General features: G+C 40.2%; 4 protein-coding genes across 7 annotated transcripts in view; all 4 read right to left on the bottom strand.

Moving 5' to 3' along the window:
- Positions 1-7315, bottom strand: part of LOC119017742 (AT-rich interactive domain-containing protein 3B-like) — a 54563-nt gene extending 47248 nt beyond the window's left edge. The window contains exons 1-2 of one of the 3 annotated variants that reach the window (XM_037094685.1): positions 6937-7315; positions 5024-5656 (exon numbers count right to left, since the gene is read on the bottom strand). In XM_037094685.1, the coding sequence (XP_036950580.1) occupies positions 5024-5656; positions 6937-6972 (669 nt within the window). In that variant the 5' untranslated portion in view covers positions 6973-7315. The other 2 variants (XM_037094688.1, XM_037094687.1) reach the window with 2 other exon arrangements.
- A 1090-nt stretch (positions 7316-8405) lies between these two features.
- Positions 8406-15116, bottom strand: fam219b (family with sequence similarity 219 member B). Its single transcript, XM_037096275.1, has 6 exons — positions 14889-15116; positions 14220-14328; positions 13139-13232; positions 12970-13047; positions 12348-12399; positions 8406-10680 (listed from the first exon to the last, which is right to left on the bottom strand). Exons 1-6 carry the CDS (start codon positions 14958-14960, stop codon positions 10531-10533), a joined length of 555 nt encoding a protein of 184 aa, XP_036952170.1. The 5' UTR covers positions 14961-15116; the 3' UTR covers positions 8406-10530.
- Positions 15117-16306: 1190 nt separating this feature from the next.
- Positions 16307-19831, bottom strand: LOC119017508 (cytochrome c oxidase subunit 5A, mitochondrial-like). Its single transcript, XM_037094209.1, has 5 exons — positions 19673-19831; positions 17575-17691; positions 17146-17267; positions 16522-16644; positions 16307-16438 (listed from the first exon to the last, which is right to left on the bottom strand). The coding sequence occupies exons 1-4, from the start codon at positions 19743-19745 to the stop codon at positions 16531-16533; spliced, it is 426 nt and encodes a 141-aa protein (XP_036950104.1). The 5' UTR covers positions 19746-19831; the 3' UTR covers positions 16307-16438; positions 16522-16530.
- A 2505-nt stretch (positions 19832-22336) lies between these two features.
- The window catches only part of LOC119018427 (synaptosomal-associated protein 25-A-like), a 37758-nt gene continuing 34645 nt past the window's right edge, over positions 22337-25449 (bottom strand). For both annotated transcript variants that reach the window (XM_037096082.1, XM_037096081.1), the window contains exons 8-9: positions 24510-24654; positions 22337-23751 (exon numbers count right to left, since the gene is read on the bottom strand). In XM_037096082.1, coding sequence (XP_036951977.1) covers positions 23683-23751; positions 24510-24654 — 214 coding nt within the window. In that variant the 3' untranslated portion in view covers positions 22337-23682. The remainder of the gene's footprint in view (positions 23752-24509; positions 24655-25449) is intronic.

Raw genomic sequence — 25449 nt, 5'->3', positions numbered from 1 at the left:
AGAGCACATCATGTTTTGGTTTAATAATTATTACAAGAAGGAAAACAGAGGAAGATGACAGGTCAGCTAAAATGTTAAGAGGAATCTCACAACAATCAGCTAAAATCAGACACCTTTAACCATGTACTGAGATCAGTAATGCAGCCAAGGGGGCAAATTTGGAAAACGAGGTTAACCATTTAGTGTCTGGGTCATTAATCACAAATGCCATTAGTAATAGAATTTTTCTCACCATGAAGTCAGTCACAAAGGATGACAGTGACAAAGGACAATTTAGAAAATAAATAGATTTACATTCACAAGACGAAATTAAAAAAAAACATTTGAAAAAATAATATGACAGTGCACCCTGAACACATGTAACAACACATTTGTGATGATTTAGAAATCATTCCCTTTTCTTTGATTATAGACAATCAAATAGTTAAATCTGACTTTTCCTTGCAGTTCTAAAAATACTATAATATAAGAACTGCTGAACTGCTATACAAAAACAGCTCGAAAAAAGCTAATAAAGGAACTTATCTGCATTTACACTCTGTTAGATAGTAACCAATGTACTTACAGATACACATATGAATTTGTCCTTCACTGCTACTTCACGATAGCATTCTCTGACTCTTGGTCAGGTAAAACATATAATCAGAGTGATATGAACTCATCCCTATCGATATTCACAGCAGAAGAGAAAACAGTCAGTGCTGAGGTTTTCAATTCCTTATGAAGCTCAACAGTTTGAGCATGACAAGGACAATACAAGTCACACACATTAAAGTCAAGACTTCTTATTCTTAACAAGCACTTCAGTTCAGCATGATTAACTGGACTTCAGCCTTGCTCATTATTTGTCATCTGAATGACCTCCATTTGCGGGCGGTTTGTACAAACAGGGGTCAGGCGGTAATTCCATCCTTATTACATCAGGAGGTCCAGCAAACAGAATAAGACTAAGTACACCATTTAAAACCCACTGACAGTTATGGCATGTAAGACGCCAACATAGGATTCAAAAGGCAGAAAACAGGTCACGCTGGCTTATTCAGCATACATACAAGGAAATGAAGGCTCCTGGCTCCCACCACAATACAACTGACAGACATGGTGGTAATGTTGTATATTTTTCACACATCCAGCGGCCTTCCCAGCGACACTGTAGCTATAGCCTGGTGCACCAAGGTAGAGCTGTTCCACTGTCGAAATGAAAACTTGAGTCCATTTGCTAAATACGATGTCCACCTCATTTATCATAAATGAACCATAAACAAGGCCAAACATTCCTGCCTCTAAAAGCTCACACACAATCCTTATTGATCTCTACACTGCAGCCGTGCAGCTCCCCACTTCCTGGCTGATGTGTTGCTGGGGCGACAGCTAAATTATGCAACAGCGCTGGCTCAACAGACAAGCTTCAGTGCTTGAGCAGCTGCAGTATGGCTCAAGGATGGCAAGAGATGGCAGGGCTCAGAAGCAACAGATTCCCAGTGACTGTGGCCACCACTTTTCTTGGTACCCCTAATTCAAATTAAAGACTGGTTCTGCCTTCTCCTTTTCTGAGAGGACTATCTTGTACAGATTTACTTGCTTCGAAAGGATGGTTTACAACATTTTGAGATTAAAAAGGTCTCTGATCCGACCCAAATTAGAGACTACACATTTAATCAGGCAGCAGGGGGTAATTATCCAGCCTCTTATAGTTGAGCCTGCTAAATATAGTACCATGCAAATTTACAACCAGTATTTACAAGGCTAACGCTCATGGCTGTGACACAATGACAGAGAACCACATTGTGTAATGTATTCTTAATATGATTTTCTGCATTGAGTCATGGGAAATTATTACACAAGAACACCAACACCACCATCAGAAACAATTAAAATGTGGCCAGCAATCTGTCAGCTTGATGTCCAGTTTTGTGCCTGCTAACACCTACCATTAAGCCCAGTGATGTGATAAGAAAAGTACTAGAGCTGGATTCTGTGTCTTTTAGACTTGTCATCCCTTTCCTTATGTGATTTCAGCAATGCAAATGTAGACATACTCTGCTCGCTGCCTCCACTTTGTCTCAATTGTCAGAAGGCAGGGTTGCACAGGAACAAACAGCATGCTGTATGTAAAACTTGTAAACCTGTAGAACGAAAGCCATGGCACTCACACCGCCTGCAGCATATGACAAAACATCTCTGTTACAACATGCAGCCAATCCAACTAAAGTGATTTCACCACACATACGGTAGAACACAAGAAAGGCGTGATTAAAACTCTATTAATCACACAGGGATTATCACAAGGAGTGAAGGGGTCTATAGGCATGTCTGTGAGTGTGTGTGTGTGTGTGTGTGTGTGTGTGTGTGTGTGTGTGTGTGTGTGTGTGTGTGTGCGCGTGTGTGAGAGCAGGAGGGGTGGGGAGGTGGATTACAGGGGTCAGGCAGCCTCTGTCCCACTGCGGCAGAGGCCAGAGTGCTGAGGCCGTACGACTGCCTGCCCTGTCTCTCTCTCCACGCGACACCTTTGTCCAGCCCCTTGTTTGACAATTATTTACTCTGCTGTTTAGGACAGGGCTGAGGTCACCACACATACATCACTGACACGAAAACACTGGCTACCCGTGTCTGTCCACCCCCATTTGACCTGTATGGGCCCTCACAGCTCATATATACTGAAAAACACTCCGGATTACAGGACGGACTAATCAAATGGTTGTCAGTCAAGTGTTGCTGCTGGGTGAGACATATTACATACAAGTAAACATTACCTTGTTACTACATCAATATGCACTGGTTGTTCTCTGTTCTTTGTCTGCATTACATTAATACTCCAACCATTGTCTTGAAACTACAGCAAACAGTTGGCAATCATCAATATCAGTTACATCTAGCGTTCCAGCGATATACTGTTTAACAAATACTGAGGTATGACAATTGATGATCATTGTGCCCTGTACATTTTTCTTATTTTCAATATTAAAATCTAGTGTATTAGGATAATGACAAAAAAAGGTATTTCAGGCTTATATCTAGTTTTATGTCTACTATTGTACACTCTGTGATATTTTCTGAGATGACTCATATGATGAAAATGTAATAAAAAATGCAGAAAAATTAGAACTGATGTTTTTATTCTGTTAGTCTCTCCTGTGAGCTGCTCTGGACAAAATCCGGAGCCTCACTCTTCAAATATGGTCTGCTATGGAGCACAAGAGTAGTCATATGCACAAGGTGCTTTGCGTAAAAGCCTCCACCCGTTGGAACTGGTGACATGAAATGTAAATGTTCATGTAAATGAGCTTCTGTACATCTGTCTTTTTTAGCTAGTCATTCTATCCCCTCCTGTCACTGCTTTTAGAACATAATAAATGTGCTCCCTGCATTATTACTGGGGTTGGTATTTGTGGCATCTGCCCGGCTTCTCTCTGGCCCCTCCAAGACAATGACATCAAAAAAGGAAAAAAGAAAAAAAAAAACAGTTCCCCTGCCTCCACTGTCCCCCTCCCCCCTACAGTGGTGCAACCTGAAACTGCCTGAAGAGATGAGCCGTCATTAAATACTGCAGAGCTGACATAATGACAGGAAAGATAAAAGAGAGGAAACAAAAAAAGGCCAGACCAATTCTCGTCCTATAATGCCTCCCCCAACCCCCAGGCTCAGCCCACCTCTCCTAATAAAAGACACCAGGCCTCAGATAGGGCACTGGTCAACTACAACTCGACTGCTGTGATCTTCTGTTCTGACAACGTTCACACAAAGCCAGGCCACCTCGCAGAATAATACTACTCCACTCTCTGTGACACCTCTATAGACAATAAGCAGCTCAAACAATGCAGGGAGACTCCCATTTCATACAATGTTCATATTAGAATGATGTTTTAAATCATCTGCTGCAGATCCCAGTGAGGGCAGACACTCTAGTGGATATACAACAATTCTAAAATTACAACTACTACAGCTGATACTTCTCCTAACTCTACAAAACTCCATTCCCTTAATTTGTGGTCCAGAGAAGCACCGTTCAAAGACATTTGTCTCTAAATAGACAGTAATAAAACCCAGAAACATGATAGTCGAGCCCACTGATCAAGCTCAGATATGTCCTCTGACACAGCCCACTCTTGTGCAACCAGTGCTTTTTATATCACCCTTAGGCTGCTGAGCCCTCTTTAACTTGCTATGTCCCAAGCTATGATGCTAAACCGCATGTAGCTCAGCTTGGCTCCCAGTTGGCATTCCACCGTTCTGTAATTCTGTGCTGAAGAAATATTTACCTTCAAGGAAAAGTGCACTTGGCACACAGCCGAAACTCTTGGAGGGGGGTGCGACGGGTTGCTACTGTGTACTACATCTAACCTTCCCACCCACCCAAAATCCTCGTGCTGACCCGGCCAGCCACCCACAGCCTCACAGCAGCAGGCCTGCCTGACTCCGCTACCTGGATCAGAGCCAAACCCGAGGCTGAGCAAAGCGCCAAGAGGGACAGAAAGTGAGAGGCGCACGTGCACACACACATACACACAGAACGTGAGCACAGAGGGAGAGAAAGAGTGAGTGTGAACATGTTGCGCCCCAGCCTGGCCCTCTGCCAGGAGTCACTTAGGAGGATTTTTAGCCACAAAAGCCAATCGGCGGTAAACCATCCACAGAGATTTGAAGTTTCTCACAAAATATACTGCTGGAGAGGTTTGTCCCACAGTCAAGATTAAGCAGTCGCTCACAGCAGGTGGCTGTACTGAGAAATCAAACAAAGCTCAATGGGAGAGTGTTGGACTGAGAAAAGCCTTACTCCTTTGGGTCACGAACATCATTCTGATTTAGCAGCTCTGTGCTGACTCATTGAATTTAGGTAAAATAGATGTGAATCAGCAGAGGTAAATCCTTAGTGATAATGTCATTTTATGCATTTTGTACGCATGATAGGTACTCTGGTTTTAGTTTGAGGGGCAATGTTTGGAAGGCATAACTGGGAAAAGACCAAAACAAGAATTGATGTAATCAAGAAGAAACAGTGTGGCAAAGGAGCCAAGGCACTAACCTGTCTGAAGTGATCTTCAAAGCCCCAGTCCGCCTGTCCATTAGGAGAGGTAGCAGAATGAGGCCCTGCAGGAGACAGGCCCTCGTCAGGTTCCTGCTTCACTCTTACAGGTGGGGATGCAGCCCGCTGGGGGGCCGATGCAGAGTAACTGCCAAACGGACGGGCCTGGATGCGGGAGGCGCTCTGCTGCAAAGCAAGGGTCTGCTTGCGGAGGAACTCCAGACCACTGGCACTTCCCTCATCCTCATCACTGCCCTCGTCCCCCTCCATCATCTCATTGTCGTCATCATCATCCCCAGAATCCCGGCCTCTGTCCTCGTCATCCTCTCTTTCTGAGTCCACACTACTCTGATTGGACATCCGGGGAGGCAACCCAACACCAGGGACCCCTCCAGCCAGACTCTTGCCCATGAAGCTGGCCCCAGAAGCCCGGGCAGCCGCCAGGATGGCCTGCTGGGCAGCAACCTGCTGAGCATACATGATATGGGCCTCTCGCAGCTTCCTCTCCTTGCGCTCCATTTCCAGTCGGGCCTGCTGCTGGCGCTGGAGCTGCTCCATTACTGCCTCCAGCTTCATCCCCCCTGTAGAGGTGCTCTGAGGAAAGGCTACACCAGGCTCCTGAGACATGCTGGGCTGTGGGAGGAAAGAGAGGGAGTCATGGATGACCTACCATATACTGAAATCTAATTACCCCTTTATTGTATTATACAGGATAAAATAGGACATGTGTAGCACACATGCACCCCCCCAAAATAATCAATGTTACAATGGAAACAAATTTAAACATAGACTCTCAAACAAAGTAGTGATGATTCAACCCCATAATTTTCATCAGGTTCATGTAGTAAAATCTGTTAACTTGCCGCTCCCTGAACCTAGTCACTGTAGTCAATGTTTGAACCGGGGCCGGAGCTGAGTGCCACTGAGTCAAAAGGCAAAAAATCCTGAGCATCACCTGAATAAATCAGAACTTTATTTTCTCATATGAATAAATTAAATACGTAGGGCACCCAGCATTTACACCTTAACACTGCAAATATTCAAATCAGAACTATGTAAAAGCAAGAAACAATGATGTGGGAAATTACACACCAATTCATACGAAACCTGTGACTGAAGAAACCCTGATGATCACTTTTAAGGTTTCACGGTTCACACAGATATCTCAGCTGAACGTTAAAACATGAGGCACAACAGCAACCGACCACGGAAAAACAAATGAAGATTTTAGCAATTCTAGGTTACGTGCGGTGATTTATTATAAAGTCGTCCAATAACACATTTAAACGGCTTTATTCAAAGCAGGGGGAGCACAACTGGCCCCAACTAACATCACCGTGTTAAAGTAAGGGCGGTCAAATGTTCATGAGTATTGCAAACATTCGCCAGAACTGGTTTCCAAACAGCCTCCAGCATAAACTTAAATGTTAAAAGAAAGGTGAGCTGACCTCAAGCCATGTTAGTAAGAAAAACAACCACTTCAGTGAGAAGAAAAATCTGCTAAAACGGTAAAAAAAAAAAAAAAAAGGATAGGAAAACAAAAGTGACACCTTTTCCGCATTTAGCTAACTTAGCTGCCACATCCTCAAAATACGTGGATAACGTATGCGCTATACGTTTCAGGAAAAGTCACGGTACAAACAAGCACATTTGGCATTTTAACGTTTTGACTTCCTCTAAAAATATGTGAGTGAGATTATAAAATAAGCGTAAAGTTACCTACCATAAAGGACACAATTAGTTCTGAAAGTTTTCTCTCTTCTTTTTCCTATGGAGAGTGTAACGTCAAGCTAGCTAACTGTTAACTCTTCGGCGTAAATAAAAGGCGGTCGAGCTGCGTCTTTCGGAGGATATTACAGCTCGCCACAGGTCAGACTAACGAAGAGGGACGCCAAGCAGGGACCACGACTCACCATTTGTGCCTTACTACTGCCTGAATTGTCCACCATCCCTCCTTCCTTGGCTTTATCCTCCTTCTTCCCCTCGTTTGTGGCACTCGTTCAAACACTTGTAAACACACACGCGCGCGCGCACGAGAGCAGCAGTACTGTGCATGCAGTGTCGATCTCAACTGATCCGCCGGCAGAAAGACGGAGAGAGCTCTCTTCTTCTGGGCGACCTCTCCAAATGTGGCCGTGTTTCCTGCTTTCTTCCCCCACTTGATTTTCGTGATTTTCTTCTTTAATAGAAAAGGGGAGCGACTGGAAAATGGCCCGGTCTCATATCTCGGAGAGCGCTGAGGTAACTCCCTTCACTCGCGTTTTTTTTTTTTTTTTTCTTCCTCCACTTCAATTGACACCCCCCGCACACACAGACACAGCGCACGACAGAACTGGGCCCGCCCAGCCACCGCAACAAGTCCCACTGCCTTTTCAGTTTCATGACACTATCAAGTGCGTTTAATTTATTCATTACTGAACTCATATACGTCTGTTCATTTGTAAAACTTAGCACCGAGAAGCCTAGATGAAGAAAGCAATACGCTAAAAGCCTTAAAATCACAAGTATCAACAGTATGTTACGTTTTAAAGCTTTCAAGTTATATGTGGGTCAAACAAAGTAATAAATACAATAAATTAATATAGATATATTAATTTCTGATTGACAAGGATGCTATATTTGAATCTGTATTTATTTTATTTAAAACCAAATTGCATGCTGAGAGATCTATTTATTGCCTTTGGTCTCTTGCTAAGTATTGTCAATATTTCAGTTAACCATGGCCTGTTTGATCTATCAAATCTTTCTCTGAACGTGACAAATATTATAATGCAATAAATAAATGACATATCACCTCATGGTGACTTACAGTGAGGCGCAATAGTCGTTGCACTGAGACTGCAGCATAGCCCCACGCCGCCATCTTGTGGCAACAACAATAACAACGTTCATTGTGGTTAATGTTTTTTATTTCAACCAACCACATACATAAAACTCATTCACATCCCATAAATGATAACCTCCACTGACATACCATCTCCTTAGTAAGCACTGCCGGAGATGATACTTAATTATAATCACAGGCCCACACATGTAAGTGTAGATAATAGTTTTATTTACTATGTGAAACAATAAAAAACAACAAAAAAATACAATCAAATAAAAAGAGGACTAGTGTTGACCATTATAAAATAAGTCAGTTATTGCGTTTAGCACTCAATAACACTATGTCGTCACAATGTTGTAAAACAAGCAGATTGTCCCAATAGTTGCATAGTACAGGTGAGTCAAGTGTACTTGCTACTGACCACTGGTGTTAAGTGCAATATTAGTCTACATAAAAACATCGTGCAAAGCCAGGGCCGGGGTCAATACACTTTAAATCCAGCTGTTATGTTTAAAGCATTTCACCTCACACTTTTATCACACGACTCACACTGAGTGTAATTGAAGAATCAGCTTTTATTCCTGAATCACTCACATGACAACCACAGAGTGCTGCGAGGAGATGGTGTACATAACTTCTGTTAGTAATGTGGCATTTTCAACAAATAGACTTCCTGAATTTGAATTAGTGAGTTGATGCCAACTGTAACGTACAAATCAAAGTTCATATTTTTTTCCTTGCACCAAATGTCTCTGACCCTTTCCAGTCTTTTACTACTTCATGGTGGTCAAGTGTTCAGCTATGCCATTTATTTACATGAGTTACGCCCTCTTAAAACCAAACGCAGGTGAGTGAAACAGCAGCAATACATTTAACCTGACTTTAAACCTCTATGCACTTCAACAGTTGTGCAATTTTATTTTTAACAAATGTATGTGAAAGGCAAATTACTTTCTAGTTGCCCACTTGCACACAGCATCTCCATAAACAGTGATCACTGTCACTTACTCTGATAACATCTTTTGTTAAAAACTATCAGAAATAATTAAAAGTAAAATATGACCCAGAGTGTAGAATGACTAAACAGATACATTTTTAAACTGGAAAAAGAAAAAAAAAATTATAAGAGTGCCATCTTCAGCAGCAGAGGCATCATAACAGAGAATAATCCAAACACAGTTTGTGGACTGTTGTGTGTAAACATGCGTTACAAATGACAAGGGTAGACCTCAGGCCTTATGCAAATTTTGGTTACTGTTTTTTAACTTGTAAAAACCATTTCTGGTGTCCTCCTCTCAAATATACTAATAAATAAATAAATAAAATGATGTAACAAATATGCCAAATCTAAATGTGGTAGAGAAGCAGATGCTGAACAGAGGTTCAAATCCAAAATGCTACATGTCAATATTGAAAAGAAGTTATCAATGTAAATCATTTTTTGAATCCTTCCAATTCAAACCAAACTCTTTTCTAAAGCATATTAAAAATAAATAAAAGAAACACATACATCTAACCACATAAGCAAATGTCTCTCTCGTTGACAAGATGACTTGTTTAGGAATCGCTAATAGATTCTGTTTTTATGCTTCTAATATTTTTGAAGTGGCAGACATTGGTTACTGGATTGAAACTTATTTCTACGATACACAATTGTAAAGTCTGATAGAATCAAATTTCATCAGTTTGTCTATCAAAGCACTTAAGCCCCCCATCTTCCATATTCAATAATGTAACATTTGGTCTCACTCATTCAAACAGTGGATACCTTTTAAAAGTCCACCTTTCATGATGCTTTTCTACAGGTGGAGGATGAGCGAGTCCCTCCTGGTATGTAGCAGTTTGCTCAGTAACAACATGTAAAATGCAATGAACTCTTTTGTCTTCTCAGACACATAGCAGAAAACAGGAAGAGGACTGTCATCTATAGGTTGTTTCATGTTTTTGAAATGGTAACATTTGCTGAAAAAAAAAAGACATACACAAAGGAATGAAGTGGTTTCACTCACTTATACTATTTCAATTCAGTGCTCTGCTTCATATTAAAAAACATCCTATTAGTTATTTTATGTTGGAATAGTTGTCATATATACTGACCTGGTGGTCATATCATCTAGGAATAAAACTTCAAATGTATTTCAATGACAAAGTAAAAAAAACGAAAAAGTCAGTTAATGCAACCATAGTGAGGGAATGTCAACGTGTCATGTGATAACTTGAAATTTGATTCACCAAAAACACAATACACCATTTGTGTATGTGTGTCATGCTCAGAGGGCTGCAGACCCGTTCACCAGTGCAGGAACGACAGCTCTCCATTGGGTCAACACAGACATCTCCCAAATGTTGAAGCTCTCTGCCACTCTGTTTGGAGAAGTATAATGGTGAGCATTTTATGTTCTTCTATAAAAAGAAGAAAATAAAAAAATACGTAGAGATTTGGGGTCACAGTGGATAAGGCTTCTTATGTCTATCCTCATTTTTTTTTTTTATGTGTGTTGAGTGTTCTCAGTGCACACTGTCCCGCATGAGCAGGAGTTTGACTTCAGAGCTTGAAGTCCTCAGGCAGCACAGCAGTGGTCCTGGGTTAAAAAGAAAGGCCTCAGGCACCACCAGTGACTAATGTCAGGGACAGGAGCTGGAGCCGAGCCTTTGTAAGGTTCAAGCCGTGGCACCGGCATCACTGCATGGAGCAGGACGGGCCCTCGGAGCAGCAGCACACAGAAGAGCCCATGGCTTTGGGCGGAATCAGGTCCAGGTCCTCGTCATCAGGGATCTCATCCAGACGGTAGCCGTCCTGAAGCAGCTGCCTGCTTAAATCAGGATGGACCTGGAGAGCAAAGAGAAGGACCTTAGTAACGTACACACACAGAATCTGGTCAACATTTCATTCTCTCTCCTCTACAACTGGGCAACTCTTGCTGCTGCCGTCACAAAGCCCCAACCAAACGGTTTCCATTTTGTTCAACCATCACAGGACAAAATGTGAGTTTATTCTTTCATTTAGTCTATAACAGAGGCATGAAAGCTGATAAAAATTGTGCAAGGCTGCCAGGCTTCACTTAAGGGGAGATTTTGTGGCAGACAAAATTGCATGGTGAAAGCAAGGTTTACATGGAACCAGTCAAAACACCAATGGTGTCATCATTTTATAGCCCATGCAATGAAATTCATAATGATAAGTTGTAGAAAAAACTTGAATTACATGTTGTCTACACTCTCATTTTGGGCAGTTACACTCTAATTTGCAGTCAAATTACAGTTTATAATGTGATAATCAAAAAATGTGAACAAACACAAAACAAGTGAGGTGTTTTCAAGCCACAGTAGTTTACGATGGAAATAAGCCACAGAAGTCTTTAAAGAACTGAATTCATAATTGTGGCTTGAGCTCACCTAAACTGTTCTATGGCACTTTACATTTAAATGAAACAGAGTGACTTAAGTAAAAATATAGAAATATATACTCCATGGACATGAAGTAAGAATGAATCCAACTAGCTATTGGGTTCAAGTTAAGTTGCCAGTCATGTCTCCCTCTCTAGCCTGTGCTTGAATGGACTTGATATGGGTGATTGATTTACTGCCAGTTTAACATAAATATTTAGTTGGGATGGAGTCCACGAGTCTGTGCCCCACCCATAAACTGACTCAGTTTGAATTTAAATACACATTTTGGAATGTACCTGAGCTATTATAAAAATTCCAGTTACCCAAGAGCAATGTGGGGAAACAAGTACGACTAAAGTTCTGCTAAAAGGTGGCGTAAACAACACTGGCTACATATCTGAGATCAAGAGCCTGAGACGTAGAGTGTATGTTAAATAAAACAATTGTAAACTCAACATAAAACACATCCTTGACTCTCACATTTACTTATGCAAAGGCACACAACAGACTCCTTCATCATGTATGAATGCAAGCTAACAAAAACAAATGCTGATTTCCTAGTAGCACTTTAAGGCAAACCGGTTCCTTTTAACCCCTTACCTAAAAAATGTGAATCATCTGACAGGCGAGCCGATGTGGACAGCCCCGTTCAGACAAAACATTCAAGACTAAAAGAGATGAAACTTGACAGTGACAGCCGGAGACTATACATGGTCTCAATAACAAACACTCTCAGTACTGCTTTTTTTGGCTGCCAGTTTTTCAGGCTTCGACTGTAGCTGAATATAACTTGTAGCAGCTTTAAAATATCAGTTAGCATAATGACAGTGAGTTACTTGCTACAGTTCCATTTCTCGCATTGATTAAACTACAAGAAAAAAAAAAGTGTGTCGTGGGTGTGTGGTGGAGCGAGTGAGAGAGAAAGAGTGACACTGAATGTGAGCAGAACTGAGGAAAAATTGGGCTATCAACTTGTGAGTTTAGCAGTAAATAAAAATATAAAAGGTTGTGTCAAAAAACAAACATGTAAAAATAAAGCCTGAGTTGATAAGAACGCAAAATATCGATATACGATCATCTAAAGAAGGTCCTGTTGGGCACACTTACCTCAGCTGAAGAGTATCCTGAGGAATACTGCTCAAAATCGATCTCTTCATCACTGTAAGGACAAAGGGGACAGATTCTGTTACTCTAGGGTAAAAAATGTCAATGCGCCAAAGTATTTAGGAAAGCTAGAGCTGGAAAAATACCAGAATTCTACCTGGAACAAGTATCCGTTAAAGGTATTTTTGTATTTTCCTATAGTAAAGTTATCGTAATAAAAGGCCATGCTCACTGGCGTACATTTCAATCACCAGTTCAACATAATGCTACATGACAGGCAGAAAACTACAAAATTAAAGACTGACTTTAAACATACTAAAGTTAGCAAATGCAGTAGATGTGGTACTGTGTCTCCAAAACATAAAAAATGTGCAACTGCTACCTGTTAATGTGCAGGTGACATGAGCTTATGGTTACTATGTAAAACGGTGGGTTAAACTTAGACATTATATGGAATTCACTGAACTGAAATTACATCTGACTGGACACATAAAATGTGTCATAACAAGAAAAAGAATACTTCTTGTGCAAGGGAAATCTATTGTCACCACTTAATTAAAATCATTTCAGTGATCAGTTTACTGCTTATGCAGTATATGCATGTGTATATCTGGTGTGACATTACCTGTCTGAGTCCAGTGCAACCAAACTCTCATCAGCATGCTGGCTCAAAGCAGCATAGCCCTTGTTATACTTCACTGTCCTAAAACGGAAAAACAGAAACAGTACAAACCATGCAAAACAAACAACTCATTCACATGCTAGCATCACAGAAAGTTGGTTCCTGTCCTCACCTCTTGGCTCCTTGTCTGGGCTGATGCATGACTGGAGGTCCTGGTGAGAGGGCTTTCTTCTTCAGTGCCTTCCTCGCCATCTCTCTGTGTTTCTCTGTGAATAATAAGAGATATGTTTGTGCTGACTGAGACTGACTGGATGACAGTCAGAGCAAAGGTCAAATGAGAAATATATCCATGCTAACAACAGCATATCTTAAAAAAAAAACAAAAACACTTAAATCTAAAGTAGGACTTGAGATTTATGAAGCTTCCTGCACACTCTAAGCAAGTTCTTTAAGAATAAACGACATCATTGCGTAATGATCATGAAACCAATGAGGACATTACTTATATAGATAGGTTAAAAAGCAAAAAACACAATAAACTGATTTCATTCTCTTTTGCAAAATGCAAATACCAGTTGAATTCATTTGATTGTTTATAAGCCTGAGTTTTTTCCACTGCTCTGTTCTTATAGTCCATCAGTTCTGAGCTGACAAAAGTCTCCACGAGAGGTTCAAGTCAGATCAATACATTTGTAAGACTTTGACCACACCGGCTGGAATGTGTGTGCATGTTACTCTAAAGCCTGAAGCAGATGAGGATGACTTTCCTGTCATTGGGTAGTTGATAAAATGTTACTATTGGTGAATCATTTTCTAATTCTAAATGGATAAAATGACAATTTCTTCGTTCTAGTTTCAATGGGTATATGAAGATACAGAAAGTCTTTATTGTGTAGATGCCAAATATCAGAACTAGAATAAGCAGTCATACAAGTCAATGCATTTTCATCTGCACAATAAAATGATCAGGACCTTGAATGGCTGTAGACAGACAGTAACCTACATTGTGAAAAACTGTCTATGTCGACCGCTTTCTATACAGACAGACTGTGTGAAACTTATCTAATGCATGTCATATGACTCTGGCTCTGCTGTCCTGCACTTCATTACTCTGTAGATGACCCATTTTGTGCTGTGTGCAATAAACCACAGCTGAACTCATAAAAACAATAATGAAAAGATTCATGACCTGCAGACAGGCATAATTATTACGTGTTTATGTCTTTGTCTTGATGAGTCAAGGGACTGCTTACGTAGTTTGAGGTGGATTGCTGGAGCTCTAGACATGATGTAAGGTCCTCTTTTCTCCACAGGCCTGATCCCTCCATCAGCGGTCTTAGGTCTTGTGCCACCAATGGGCCCCTGAGGTTGCAGAAATGAAAGATGACCTGTTTATATATATTCAAATATGGTAGCCAAATGAGTGGTGACAAGACAATAGTGTGGTTAATGACAAACTACAACAGCTCAATGACTAGAAGAATTTAAGTGGTGTCTTAAAAAGTATTTCAACCATCTTGTGATCAATCAAATTTGTCTCTTGTGGCTGATCTCTTTCGAATCTTTTCCTAAACTTATAAAGTTGGTCAGTTAAATCTGTCTCTGGTGGAGAACCTTCCAAATGTTTCCCACCCGGAGAAATTTGGTAAATCGAAAACTCTTCCAAATTTTCCCAGCAGTCCTTTCGGTTTACAGGAAGAGCTATTCAATTCTTATTTAGAAGTCCATTAATCAAGTCATTCTATGTCATTTTAAGTCAAACATAGCAATTTCTATCGACTAAAAGCTTACGCTCTCGACACGTTTTATTGGCATGTCTTGTCATGTTAAACAACTGTCAAAGATCACAGGTTGTAGAGCGCTAGCCTCCCAGTTTCTATTAGCAGGCTAGCCTTAGCCGGACTAGCTTTAGCTGACATTACCGACAAAACTTGTGGCTCCTGCGCCTCCAGCAGGGTGTCCTTCTCTGGTTCCTCCATGATGTCGTTCATCATCTTGGCGTTAGCTGTCACAATTCACACCACAACACAGCCATGATGACAGGTGTCCCTCCGGTGTGGGACTCTGTTGTTTTCCTCAGGGGCAGGTAGCATAGGCACTTCTGTTAGCTAACTATGCTATCATGATAGCAGTGACAGGTTTATACTACTTCCGGGGATGAGTTTCAAAATAAACCATGTCTCGCCAGCATGCTTTTTTGTTTGTTTGGGGTTTTTTTTGGTTTGTTTTTTGTTTTTTTGTATGCGATTATGTTATCCAAGAAGCAATTAAATGATTGGTTTTTGTACACTAGCATTTTTGTAATTTCCTATAGTAAAGTTAATAAAAGGCTATGATCACTGCAGTACATTTCAGTCTCCAGTTCAACATAACGTTACATGACAGGCGGAAAACTACAAAATTAAAGTTTGACTTTAAACATGCTCAACTTAGCAAATGCTGTAGATGTGGTACTGTGTCTCCGAAACATACATGTGCAATTGCTATCCACCGCTTATGTAATACAGTAGCAGAAACCTACGTGATTATATGCGTGTCACTTCATGCACGATCCAGGATGACGATATTCAGCTTCCTGTCGCCATCTGGTGGATGAGAAGGGTAATACTGTATCACGATATGATACAAATAAACCAGATTTCGGCTCCGTGCTGCTAATATTGAAACATATGTGTTGTAGCTGCTGCTAAGTTTTTACCCTCTAATGAAGCCGAGAGGTAAATCTTCTCCTAACGTGTCAAACTCCACAGGGTCATTGGTCAGCAACAGTCATGGCGGGGGGGCTTTTGCTGACACTTCTCTTGCACATCATCAAACTTCATGTTGGCAACATTGAAATCCACATACACTGTATACTTCGGTCTTAAAGAATGTATCATTTGCATTGTTTTAAATGGATTACATGAGGATAATGTATGCACTGACCATATCAATACTACAGACCATAAAAAACAAACGTCAACCATTCTGTAGCAGTGTTCGACATTATGGTGTTCATAGTTCAACCATCGATTAGAGAGGTGCTGGTGTTTCTATTCATTGGCACAGAGTTGTATTCATGGTGGAATATTTACAGACATAAAACTGAATGCACACGCATGACAGACCTTTTTCAAGAAAAGACAGTTTCACCTGTCACGGCAGGAAAAGCAAACGGCATGACTCATGACATTAATGATAGCTGCAGCCCATTTAAGTTACCCTGTAAGCTATGCCAGTGAAGAAGCAAGAAAATTAGCAGGAAACTGCTGTAAAAGAAAACAGAGATAAATATTCATGGTTGTAACAGAAAAAAACAAGAAAAAAAAACAAAAACAAAACACACACACACACACACACATTACTAAATTACTGGTTTCTTTATTAGGTCCACCATTTTGTACACAACAGGACAGCATGGATTTAATCAACAATATAGACATATTTGACAGGAGAGAACCAGGAGAGCTCATCTCTTGATGTAGCGAAGTACCTGAGGAAAGAGGGAAAAATATATTTTCAGATGAAGCAAGTAACAGAGTATAATCCATGATTCATGTTGTGGTGCAGTCTCACCTTGATCGTTTACAACTTGTCAATGCCCAGTTCCTCTGGTGTTGAGATGCCAAGTTCTGCCAGAGTGGGCTTCAACTCTTGGATCAGGTAGGGATAAATGTCTTTGTGGGGGCCTGCTTTGTCCTGCAAAGCACACATTTTTTTTAACAACAAATAAGAGCATTTTGTCACAGGCAATATTTTCATACCTTGCAGTAAGTAGTTAAGTACTGATCAGTCACAAACAATATAACCTTGTGATTATTTTATCATAAATAAATAATAATATTGTGGAATTCTTACCTAACAATAACATCTGGTATAACTTAATAATTTAGTCTGTGTGAAATAAAGTTGCTTCTTTTGTCCAAGGAACAGTCACAATCATAAGACTCCTCATTTGTTGTCATAAATGTCATAGAAAAGCAGCAAATCCTTTGAGAAGCTGGAACCAACAAATATTTTACATTTTTGCTTAAAAATTGACTGACACAGTAAATCAATTTACAAAAGAGTTGGAGATTATTTATTTAAGTTAAGCAATCCACATTAAAGCTCTGTGTCTATCAGAAGTTGCACTTCCAAACCAAAAGAAAGTTAATTAAAAAGGTCTATGGCAGTCCTTATGAAGGGACAGACGCTCACCTTAACAGCTTCAAGGATGCGGATGGCACTGGCCATGTCATTCAGTCTCCGGCAAGCCCTCAGAGCTGAATCCAGGATCTTGGCCTCAGGTACCAGGTCATACCCAATCAGGGTGTTCATGCCTTCAGATAAAAATCAAAAGGGAAAAAGCCCATGAGTCTGCATCAATAATAAAAAAAAGTCATAAAAATATGTACTGGAATGTAAAACCCATTAAATGCTCGCAGTTTTGCCATGGAAGTGGTGGGAATCAAAAGCCTGTACAACCACCAATGGACATCATCAACAATTATTATAACCAAATAATTAGGCCAAACTTACCTTAGAAAGGTTGATATTTTGACCGATAACTTTTGTCAAGGTTCTTAATGAACCTTAACTGAGACCACAACAATGACCTCATCACCAGAACATGGAAAACCAAGTTACCTTTCCTGAGTTCCCAGGCGTCAATGTCAGGCTTACTGAAGTAAGTGACCCAACGGGCATCAAACTCCTCGTCTGTCTCCACCTTGCCATGGGAGTAACATCTGGAGGCCAGTGGAGCTGGAAAACATCATGCAGACAATACAATACATTTAGAACAACTTACATGAACTTGCTACAAAACCACTTTTTACCCCCAACCATTATTAGTTTTTCTGTCTTAAATAGGCTGAATGTTGATTTAAACTATTTATATATCTTATCAAAGGTAACATTATGAATTTGCCCAGGCATTCTGTGCCAGCCTTCAATATTCTGTGGTTCTCTCACATTTCTGTTGGTACTAAAAAGGTCAAGACTCTATACTGAAGTGTGAATGTTAAACTTATTTGTGACTCTTATCCAAACATAATAATATCATAAACATAGCTGTAACTTTACACATTTTTGCATGATCATGGCAGCTAATGTTTTTTAAAAAGTCTGAACACAGAGTATGTATGACTGTCTGTCAGTGAGGAAAGCAACATTAAGAGCAGACAATTTGGCAATGAATTTGTTTTCCCTTTACAGAGTACAGTCCTTTGAACAAAACATCGTCTGTGAAGATTATTCTTTAAAACAGAGAAAGACAGTTTTGCAGGCACTTATTCATTCAGTGCACACTGTACACTTCCTCTTTCAAATCACAAAATGGAGACAATGCCTGCACGAAATATGATTTAACATGACACAGAGTCTCGTTTCTTTTTGGAAACATGCAAAAAAAAAAACCAAAAAAACAAACAAAAAAAACACTTAAGCGAAATAAACTCAAGTCCAAGTACATTGCCTTCATGAATGTGTGACTGATGCTGTGAGTCTGGGAAGCCAGGCAGAGGCTGTAGATAATACAGGTCTGTGGACGTGACTTACATGAGGTGGGTTGTGTTCCTTTAAATAGCCTCCACAGACAGCTTAGTCATGTGACTCTTACAACAGATCAAACAACTTGAAACGCAATCATAAAATCCTTCACATAATATTTCAATACATGCAGCATTGCAGTATTATTGTAATTCTATTCCCCAAACAAAATCTAATGCACACAAAAACATAACAGCAGAATATCCCAACAAACATTAAGGTCTGACAACTCAATTATTTCTGTACAGACTGATTTTTTTTTATACCTAAACAAACTCAATAAACATCCTCTTTGTGTTTCCAAGACTGAAAAGACAAAGTTTACTGACCTAAAAGAACAACATAATTCCATACTATTCTATTGTGTGTATATTTGGCGGGCCCTGCTTCAACAGTGTTCTGGCGACCTTAAAAAATGTTTATTATTACCTCAATAATATTTTGCTACTGAAAATCTGAGTTTGAATTTTACCTACAAACCTCATAGTGCTCTTTAAGTTCATCAAATATTTAATCTTCCCAACACATAGTGATGACAGAAACAAAATGAACATGGTCGAATCACGTTGTTAAAATGAAAATAAAACACATGTGTATGTCTTTAAATTCTTTGACCTGACACCTGTAACCTAGCCTGCACAGAAACCTATGAAGTGTACTGTAACTTGAGCTTATGAATGACGACCTAACTGCGGAAGTTAAGGACAGTTCATCTGGGGTGAATGTTAGCATCGAGACAGACATCTTATTCTAGACTTCCACTGAAAACTATTTATACATGTGAAACATACAGGTGTATACATAATAAATTATATGCGCTGCAGATGAGTTCAACTGTAAAAATGCGCAAAAACTGCGACCACTGACTCTCTTGAACTAACTAAGGAGGGTCATCACAAGGTCGTGACAATTTATGATACAATTCATTTCGCGCCTCTTTATTTCAAACACTCTATGAATGGAGAAAATGCAACAAAATATCCCGGTCAAGGCTCAAGGGATGGCTAACCATAAAAATAAGTCAATGTCACCCTAAGCTAGCTTTTGCACACACACACTCACACACACACACACACACACACACACACACATAGCCGGAGCTAAGCTAGGAAGCTAGCCGGGCAGGCGTAATGTGGTCATCTTTATAATAAGAGGCCTTCTGACTTCAGGGCAGGTGTAAAGCGGGCTGTCGTACCTGAGTAGCAGGGTCGGGACCGAGCCAGGCTCCGGGCCCCTGTGGCTGACAGTCGGAACACGGCTCGGAACATGGTACCGTGGGTGCTAACCGTGCTGTATGCTAAAGAGAGACACTCTGGACGGACAAACACGATGAGCGCGACGAGGGTCACGTGACTGACGGAGACAGCCGAAAGCTTCAACGTCGAAGCTGCTGATAGGTCCGTTTGTTGACCACGTACTCCTGACGCTGACTGATGTTTTATTGTTTTTATCAATATTCTACTATAAAAATGTTTTTGGGTTTTTTTTTGTAATTGCATGAGCGACATAAAACTTCTAAAGATCCTTTGAATATTTGGCTCCACACTCATCTGTTTACCAGCAGAGCTCCCATGAGTAGGCCTACGAATTTACAGAAGCTAGTGTCAGAGTCTTACAGGCACATTATTATGGAGTTCTCATCAAACAGGCCTTGGCATTTATCTGTAGTGCAAATGACATATTTATCCTTTTTAATTAAGCTGTGACACTGTCTCAAGACACTTTCCATCTTTAAATTTAATCCACCTGTCATTATTTATGAGTGCTCACCAGTTAAATACATCACATTTCTTAAAGGATGCCTGGAAAAGGGGGCATGGGGCAGCAGCTATCGTTTTGTTCTGACCTGAGGTGACAGAAAACACCCAGATGACTGCACCTAGCTCTCAGCTTATTAATGATAAAGAAATAATGTTTGTTTGTGTATTTGTGCCCCTGTAGATAGATAGATTCCCTTGAATATTACACAATGGAACTTAACAAGCTCCTCCAGAGCAAAAAAAGATAGCCTACTACTGTGTCCTGAGTATCTGTGATGAGAAAACTGAACTTGATATGTAAAAAATGGTGGAGTGCCACTTTAAAAACAGTACCCAGTTCAAACATGAATATGGGGCGGAAGGGTGTATAGAACCTACCAGCAGAGGGAGCTCCTGGTTTGAAAATCCATCCTGGACTCTTCAGTGTGTACAGCCCTACAGATCTGTGCCATTTACTTTTATAATTAGTGCATGTGGGGAGCTGAGGAACTGACAGACTCTGTTCCAAAGGGTCATTTTAGGGGAAAAACATCATGATTATATATGTAGGATTGTTTTTATGATTATAACATGGATAATAACACTTCATACATTTAATTTGACTTTGTATATGCAAACACTTGATGTGCATGTACAGGAGGTAATGTAACGGATGCAGCCAAGGTATAGCGGATTACCCTCTTGTGTGTATCTGTCAATTCATGTGTGTGTGTGTGTGTGTGTGTGTGTGTGTATGTGTGTGTCAGTGTTCTTAGTGACGTGGTAAACTCTAATCCGCCCTAAGCCCAGGGCACCACAGTAGATGTCCATTAGTGTAATATGCTGCTGCACATCTTTCCTTCTCTGTCTCTCTGTATCTTTCTCTCCCTGTCATGTCCGTCTTTTGTTGGCCTCCAAGCCTTTCATGCTACACTCACTGCTGGAAATATCTGTGTTTACATTACATGCAGTATTTTAGCTACTTTGCTCCATTTTAGAGCAACTCCTGCGTGGTCGCTATAAGCTCTTTGACCTCTCACCTCCCAGTGGAAGAGTGCAGGAGAAAAACACATGTTCTTCAGTTTAGAATAGAGATGAGAGATGAGAATAACATTATATCACACTTGTTACCTTATGAGTTGTCAGATTTTACACAGTAACAAAACCTACCAAGAAGTCTTGATGGGCTGAATAATTCTATTGTCATTATATCATCTATTTTTTTCTTACATAAAGCTAAGTCATGTGACTCTGTGTGGAGGATGAAGACTCACACAACTGACACCTGTTTGTCAGTGGAGGAAATGACTGTTGACACTAGAGAGATCATGTTCTTTGAAATTAAAAAATTCAACAGGACGTGTGGGTAACAGAAACAGGGTGATAACTGAGTACAGTTATGATGTTTGTTTGTTTTGGGTTTTTTCTGTTAAACCTCTGCAATTTATTAAAATGCTTTTTTTGTATGGGAAGATTTTATTTTCATGTTCCCAGTGGGAACTTCTTTACATCTGATTAATATACTCTTAAAGTAAAAAGCCCCCATTCGGATCCTCATAGCGCTCTAATTACATGTGTCACATGATCGTCCAAGAACACAAGAGTAGTTTATACCTCTGTAGTCCAGGTTCTGTTGGTCAATTTTTTTTTCTTTTTTTGTATTGTACTACTTCAGTGTTTTATTAAAATACAACACCCACCCCAGCCACAGTCTGTTCACCCTGCTACCATTTCTCTCTGCTGATTGGATAAAGTGGGCAGGGATACCAGAACATGTATTTTTCTCTTTTACTTCATGAGCAGTGGAGGAAAAACACGAGTTACTGACCAAACACTCTATAACTTTGATTACTGTTGGAATACGGAGTTATTTAACATTTATTTATTCATTACAATAGAAAAATATCTCTAATTGCATTTTTAATGTAAGTTTTAGCATGTTGAATACAACAAATACTAATTCAGTTCACATTTTTCTCCCTTACTTTATCGGTTTTTGGTGTGGGTGCCCAAGAAGTCAATTGTACTTTCGACCAGGCTTGCCCTGGTTCTGGTCGAGTTACACAGGCCTGTGATATTAACACACCCAGTACTGAAGGTCATAAAAAAAGCAAGTATTCTCAGTTTGGTACTACAGTTATGATGGTTTTATTGGCATTTCCCAAGGTAATAATTTACAGTGATGGTCACAGTCTGGAAAGGTAAAGAGACATGAAACAAAAAGAGTGGCACTATTGCAGATAAATATGGGCCTCTTCTCTGTGTGGCCTACATATGTAGCATGCGCTTGCCATGTACGGATATTTTTGCCTGCATGTATGAATTATTCAGTGTCTCTAGCAGCGGACGGACATGCATAACACACTTGATGCACTACTTGATATTGCTAGTGTTGAATCATGGGCAAAGCAGTCTGGCGTGGTATGTGGAGAGGTTGTTGACCCTCATGTAACTTTTACAACAGCAGAGCTCCACCTCCTTTCATTATGCCCAGTATGTCTGTGATATCTGAAGAGTCTCATCAACAAAGCCATTCAGAAAACAAACAAATGCAAATATTTGCACATACACTGAGCCTTAATGATAATATTTTTTTAAGAATTACAACAAATCAATTAAATATTTAACCCTTCACTTCTGAATGGTCAGATTTAGCTCCCTGAGGAAAAGATGTATACTAAACAATCAATAGCATCTAATTGTGTGAATACTGCTGCATTAATAGAGTTGGTAAAATACACTAACAGTCAGGATTAAAAGCCACCTTTTTCCAAATGGCTCAAATACTTCCAGAGAACTAACTGAGTATCCTTCCTCTGCTATGTTATGAAGATCTGAGCGGCTCCATGTTTACATGAAATTACTTTGTGTTTAAACAGTGGTCTTGGTTACCAGCTGAGAGAGATATATTCATGGCAAATCACTGTGGCCTTATCATGTAGCATCACAACATCTTATCTGATGGATACACAGTGTGTCTTACATGGACAACACCAGAATACTGACATGGGTGAAGGACATCATGGAACAAGGTGTACATACAGTTTATGTTACACACAGGCTTAAAAAAAGATTGATGAAGAAAAAAGGACAAATGATCTCTAGATCAATGAAGCCATATAAGAAGCACTATGTACAGTGTGGAGAGAGTTTGAGTGGGCGATGTGTGACAGAACTATTATTTTTTTAACAAAATCAAAAGAGCAACAACACAGAACAACACTGACAACAAGGGAAGCGATGGAGGTGATGGGCCAGATGGGGGGCAGGGGCAGAGGGAGGAATGATATGTGCATGTGTGCAAACCTCTACAAGTTTTATCACAATAAAAGCATGATGTTGCAGCGCCGGCTGTCGAGCATAGGAAGTGGGCGCTGAGCGTTGGTGTTGGGGGCTGGGTTTGGTTGGTGTTGTTGTTTTCAGGTGAATGGGGTTAAATGGGATGAAAGCACTTTTTAACTGCAGTTTAGCCACTGCCCAACATCTTTGTAGCACGCTGGTTGGCCTCATCAATCCTGGTCTTGTTGGAATCAGCCTGAAAAAGGGAGGGGATGAATTATTATTTTACGATTTATTTTGAAGATCCCCATGCAATTAGATATAATGGCTGTTTCAGGTTCAAGCTCAGCACAGCCTATAGAGTCTCAAGGCCAAATATATGGGAAATAAACCAGGTTTAAAGAGGCATTATCCTTTAATGAAGACATATGTGCTGAACTAATGGACACTGTGCACAACTGGGATGTTTAACACCCATATTCTAACCCAGATTCTACCCACTAACATGTAAATCAGATTTCCTTCATTACTGTGTCAAACCCAGGCTAAATCTGCTCAAAGCCAGCACAGCTGAATCCGCTGTTACATAGCCTAATGCTGAGCATGTAATCCATCCTAAATATCAGATAAATACTCTATAGATTAGCTGCTATTTTTTTCTAGATTTGTTGTTCCTTAAATACTTACCCACAGTCCTGATATTGTTAAACTCCCAATTTCCGTCTCTGACTATGCATGAATCTAACTCGACTCTGGCTGCCCTTATAGCTTCCTGCTTTCTGTAATTTCAAAAAGTAGTCTTGAAGATCTGGTGCCCTTTTCAGCCTATTATTTATGGTACTAGCAGAAGTTGTTTCCTGCTAACACCTGAAATAGACTTGTTTTTATAAAAAAAGAATTCAGAATAGCAACGATTCAACTATATCAAGTTGTTAAATTGTCTAGAAAGAAAAGCATCCTCTCCCACCAATTACATTCCCACATATAACCATGGCAGAGCTCCTGGTTCAGTACCTTCTCCATGATCCTATCGATCTGGCGGTTCTGGGTGTCGATCTCCTGGCCCATGTCCAAGGCCATGTGACGCAGATTGCCAATGATCCCGCCCACCTGCTCCAGGTTCTCATCCATCTCATTCTCCCGGGCGTCATCTGTTACCCTGGAACACACAGGAGGATGAAGTAGGATTGATTATAGGCCAAAGATTATGTAGTACAGTATAGTATGGTCCACTATGTGTTTTATAATACAATATGTTTTATATGAATTCCCGAACAAATAAATCACAATGTCTCTGGAATTCAACTATTGTGACATTTAAGGAGAAAATCTGACATTTGAAGGTAAATACCCCAAAACCTGTTCATCTCATACATGATGTGGGCTGTCTAAGGATTCAGTCCCATGGACAGCACTGAAAAAACCATGATAATTCAATAGGATCAATGAGCCGTGAAGTATGTGTCATATTAATTTCCACATAGAGGGTCAGGACCCCTCCAGCGGGTCACAAGACAGACCCAAGTGACACAAGATGATTAAAATGAAGTCCTGCTTTTTTCTTTTTTTTTTTAATCTTTAGCCTCTGAATAGTCATCATCTCACCTCTTGTTGACTCAGAATGATACCCAAATGTTGATATTATTTCTCAGAATATGAAACAACTGAGTCATATGTTTAAATATACATCACAGTAAAGTGACATTACATTTCCTTGGTTCACAAGTGGAAACTGTGTTGTTTCTGCAGCAAATTATATGAACAAACAGATCATCAAGTAACATATTGTCCACACTGATGGTGAAACAAGGACAGACATGGTCAACCTGCCCCAGGAACACTGCTTCTCAGAACTGTGACTGTAAACAGATCACATTCTCAAAACACACACACACACACAATCATACATAAGCATTTAAGCAGACACAGAGAAACAGCAAGCACACCTACACAA

The sequence above is a fragment of the Acanthopagrus latus genome, chromosome 4 (assembly GCF_904848185.1).
Source record: "Acanthopagrus latus isolate v.2019 chromosome 4, fAcaLat1.1, whole genome shotgun sequence".
Classification (NCBI taxonomy): domain Eukaryota; kingdom Metazoa; phylum Chordata; class Actinopteri; order Spariformes; family Sparidae; genus Acanthopagrus; species Acanthopagrus latus.
Note: the sequence above shows the minus strand (reverse complement) of the source record. Positions and strands in the feature narration are given on the sequence as shown.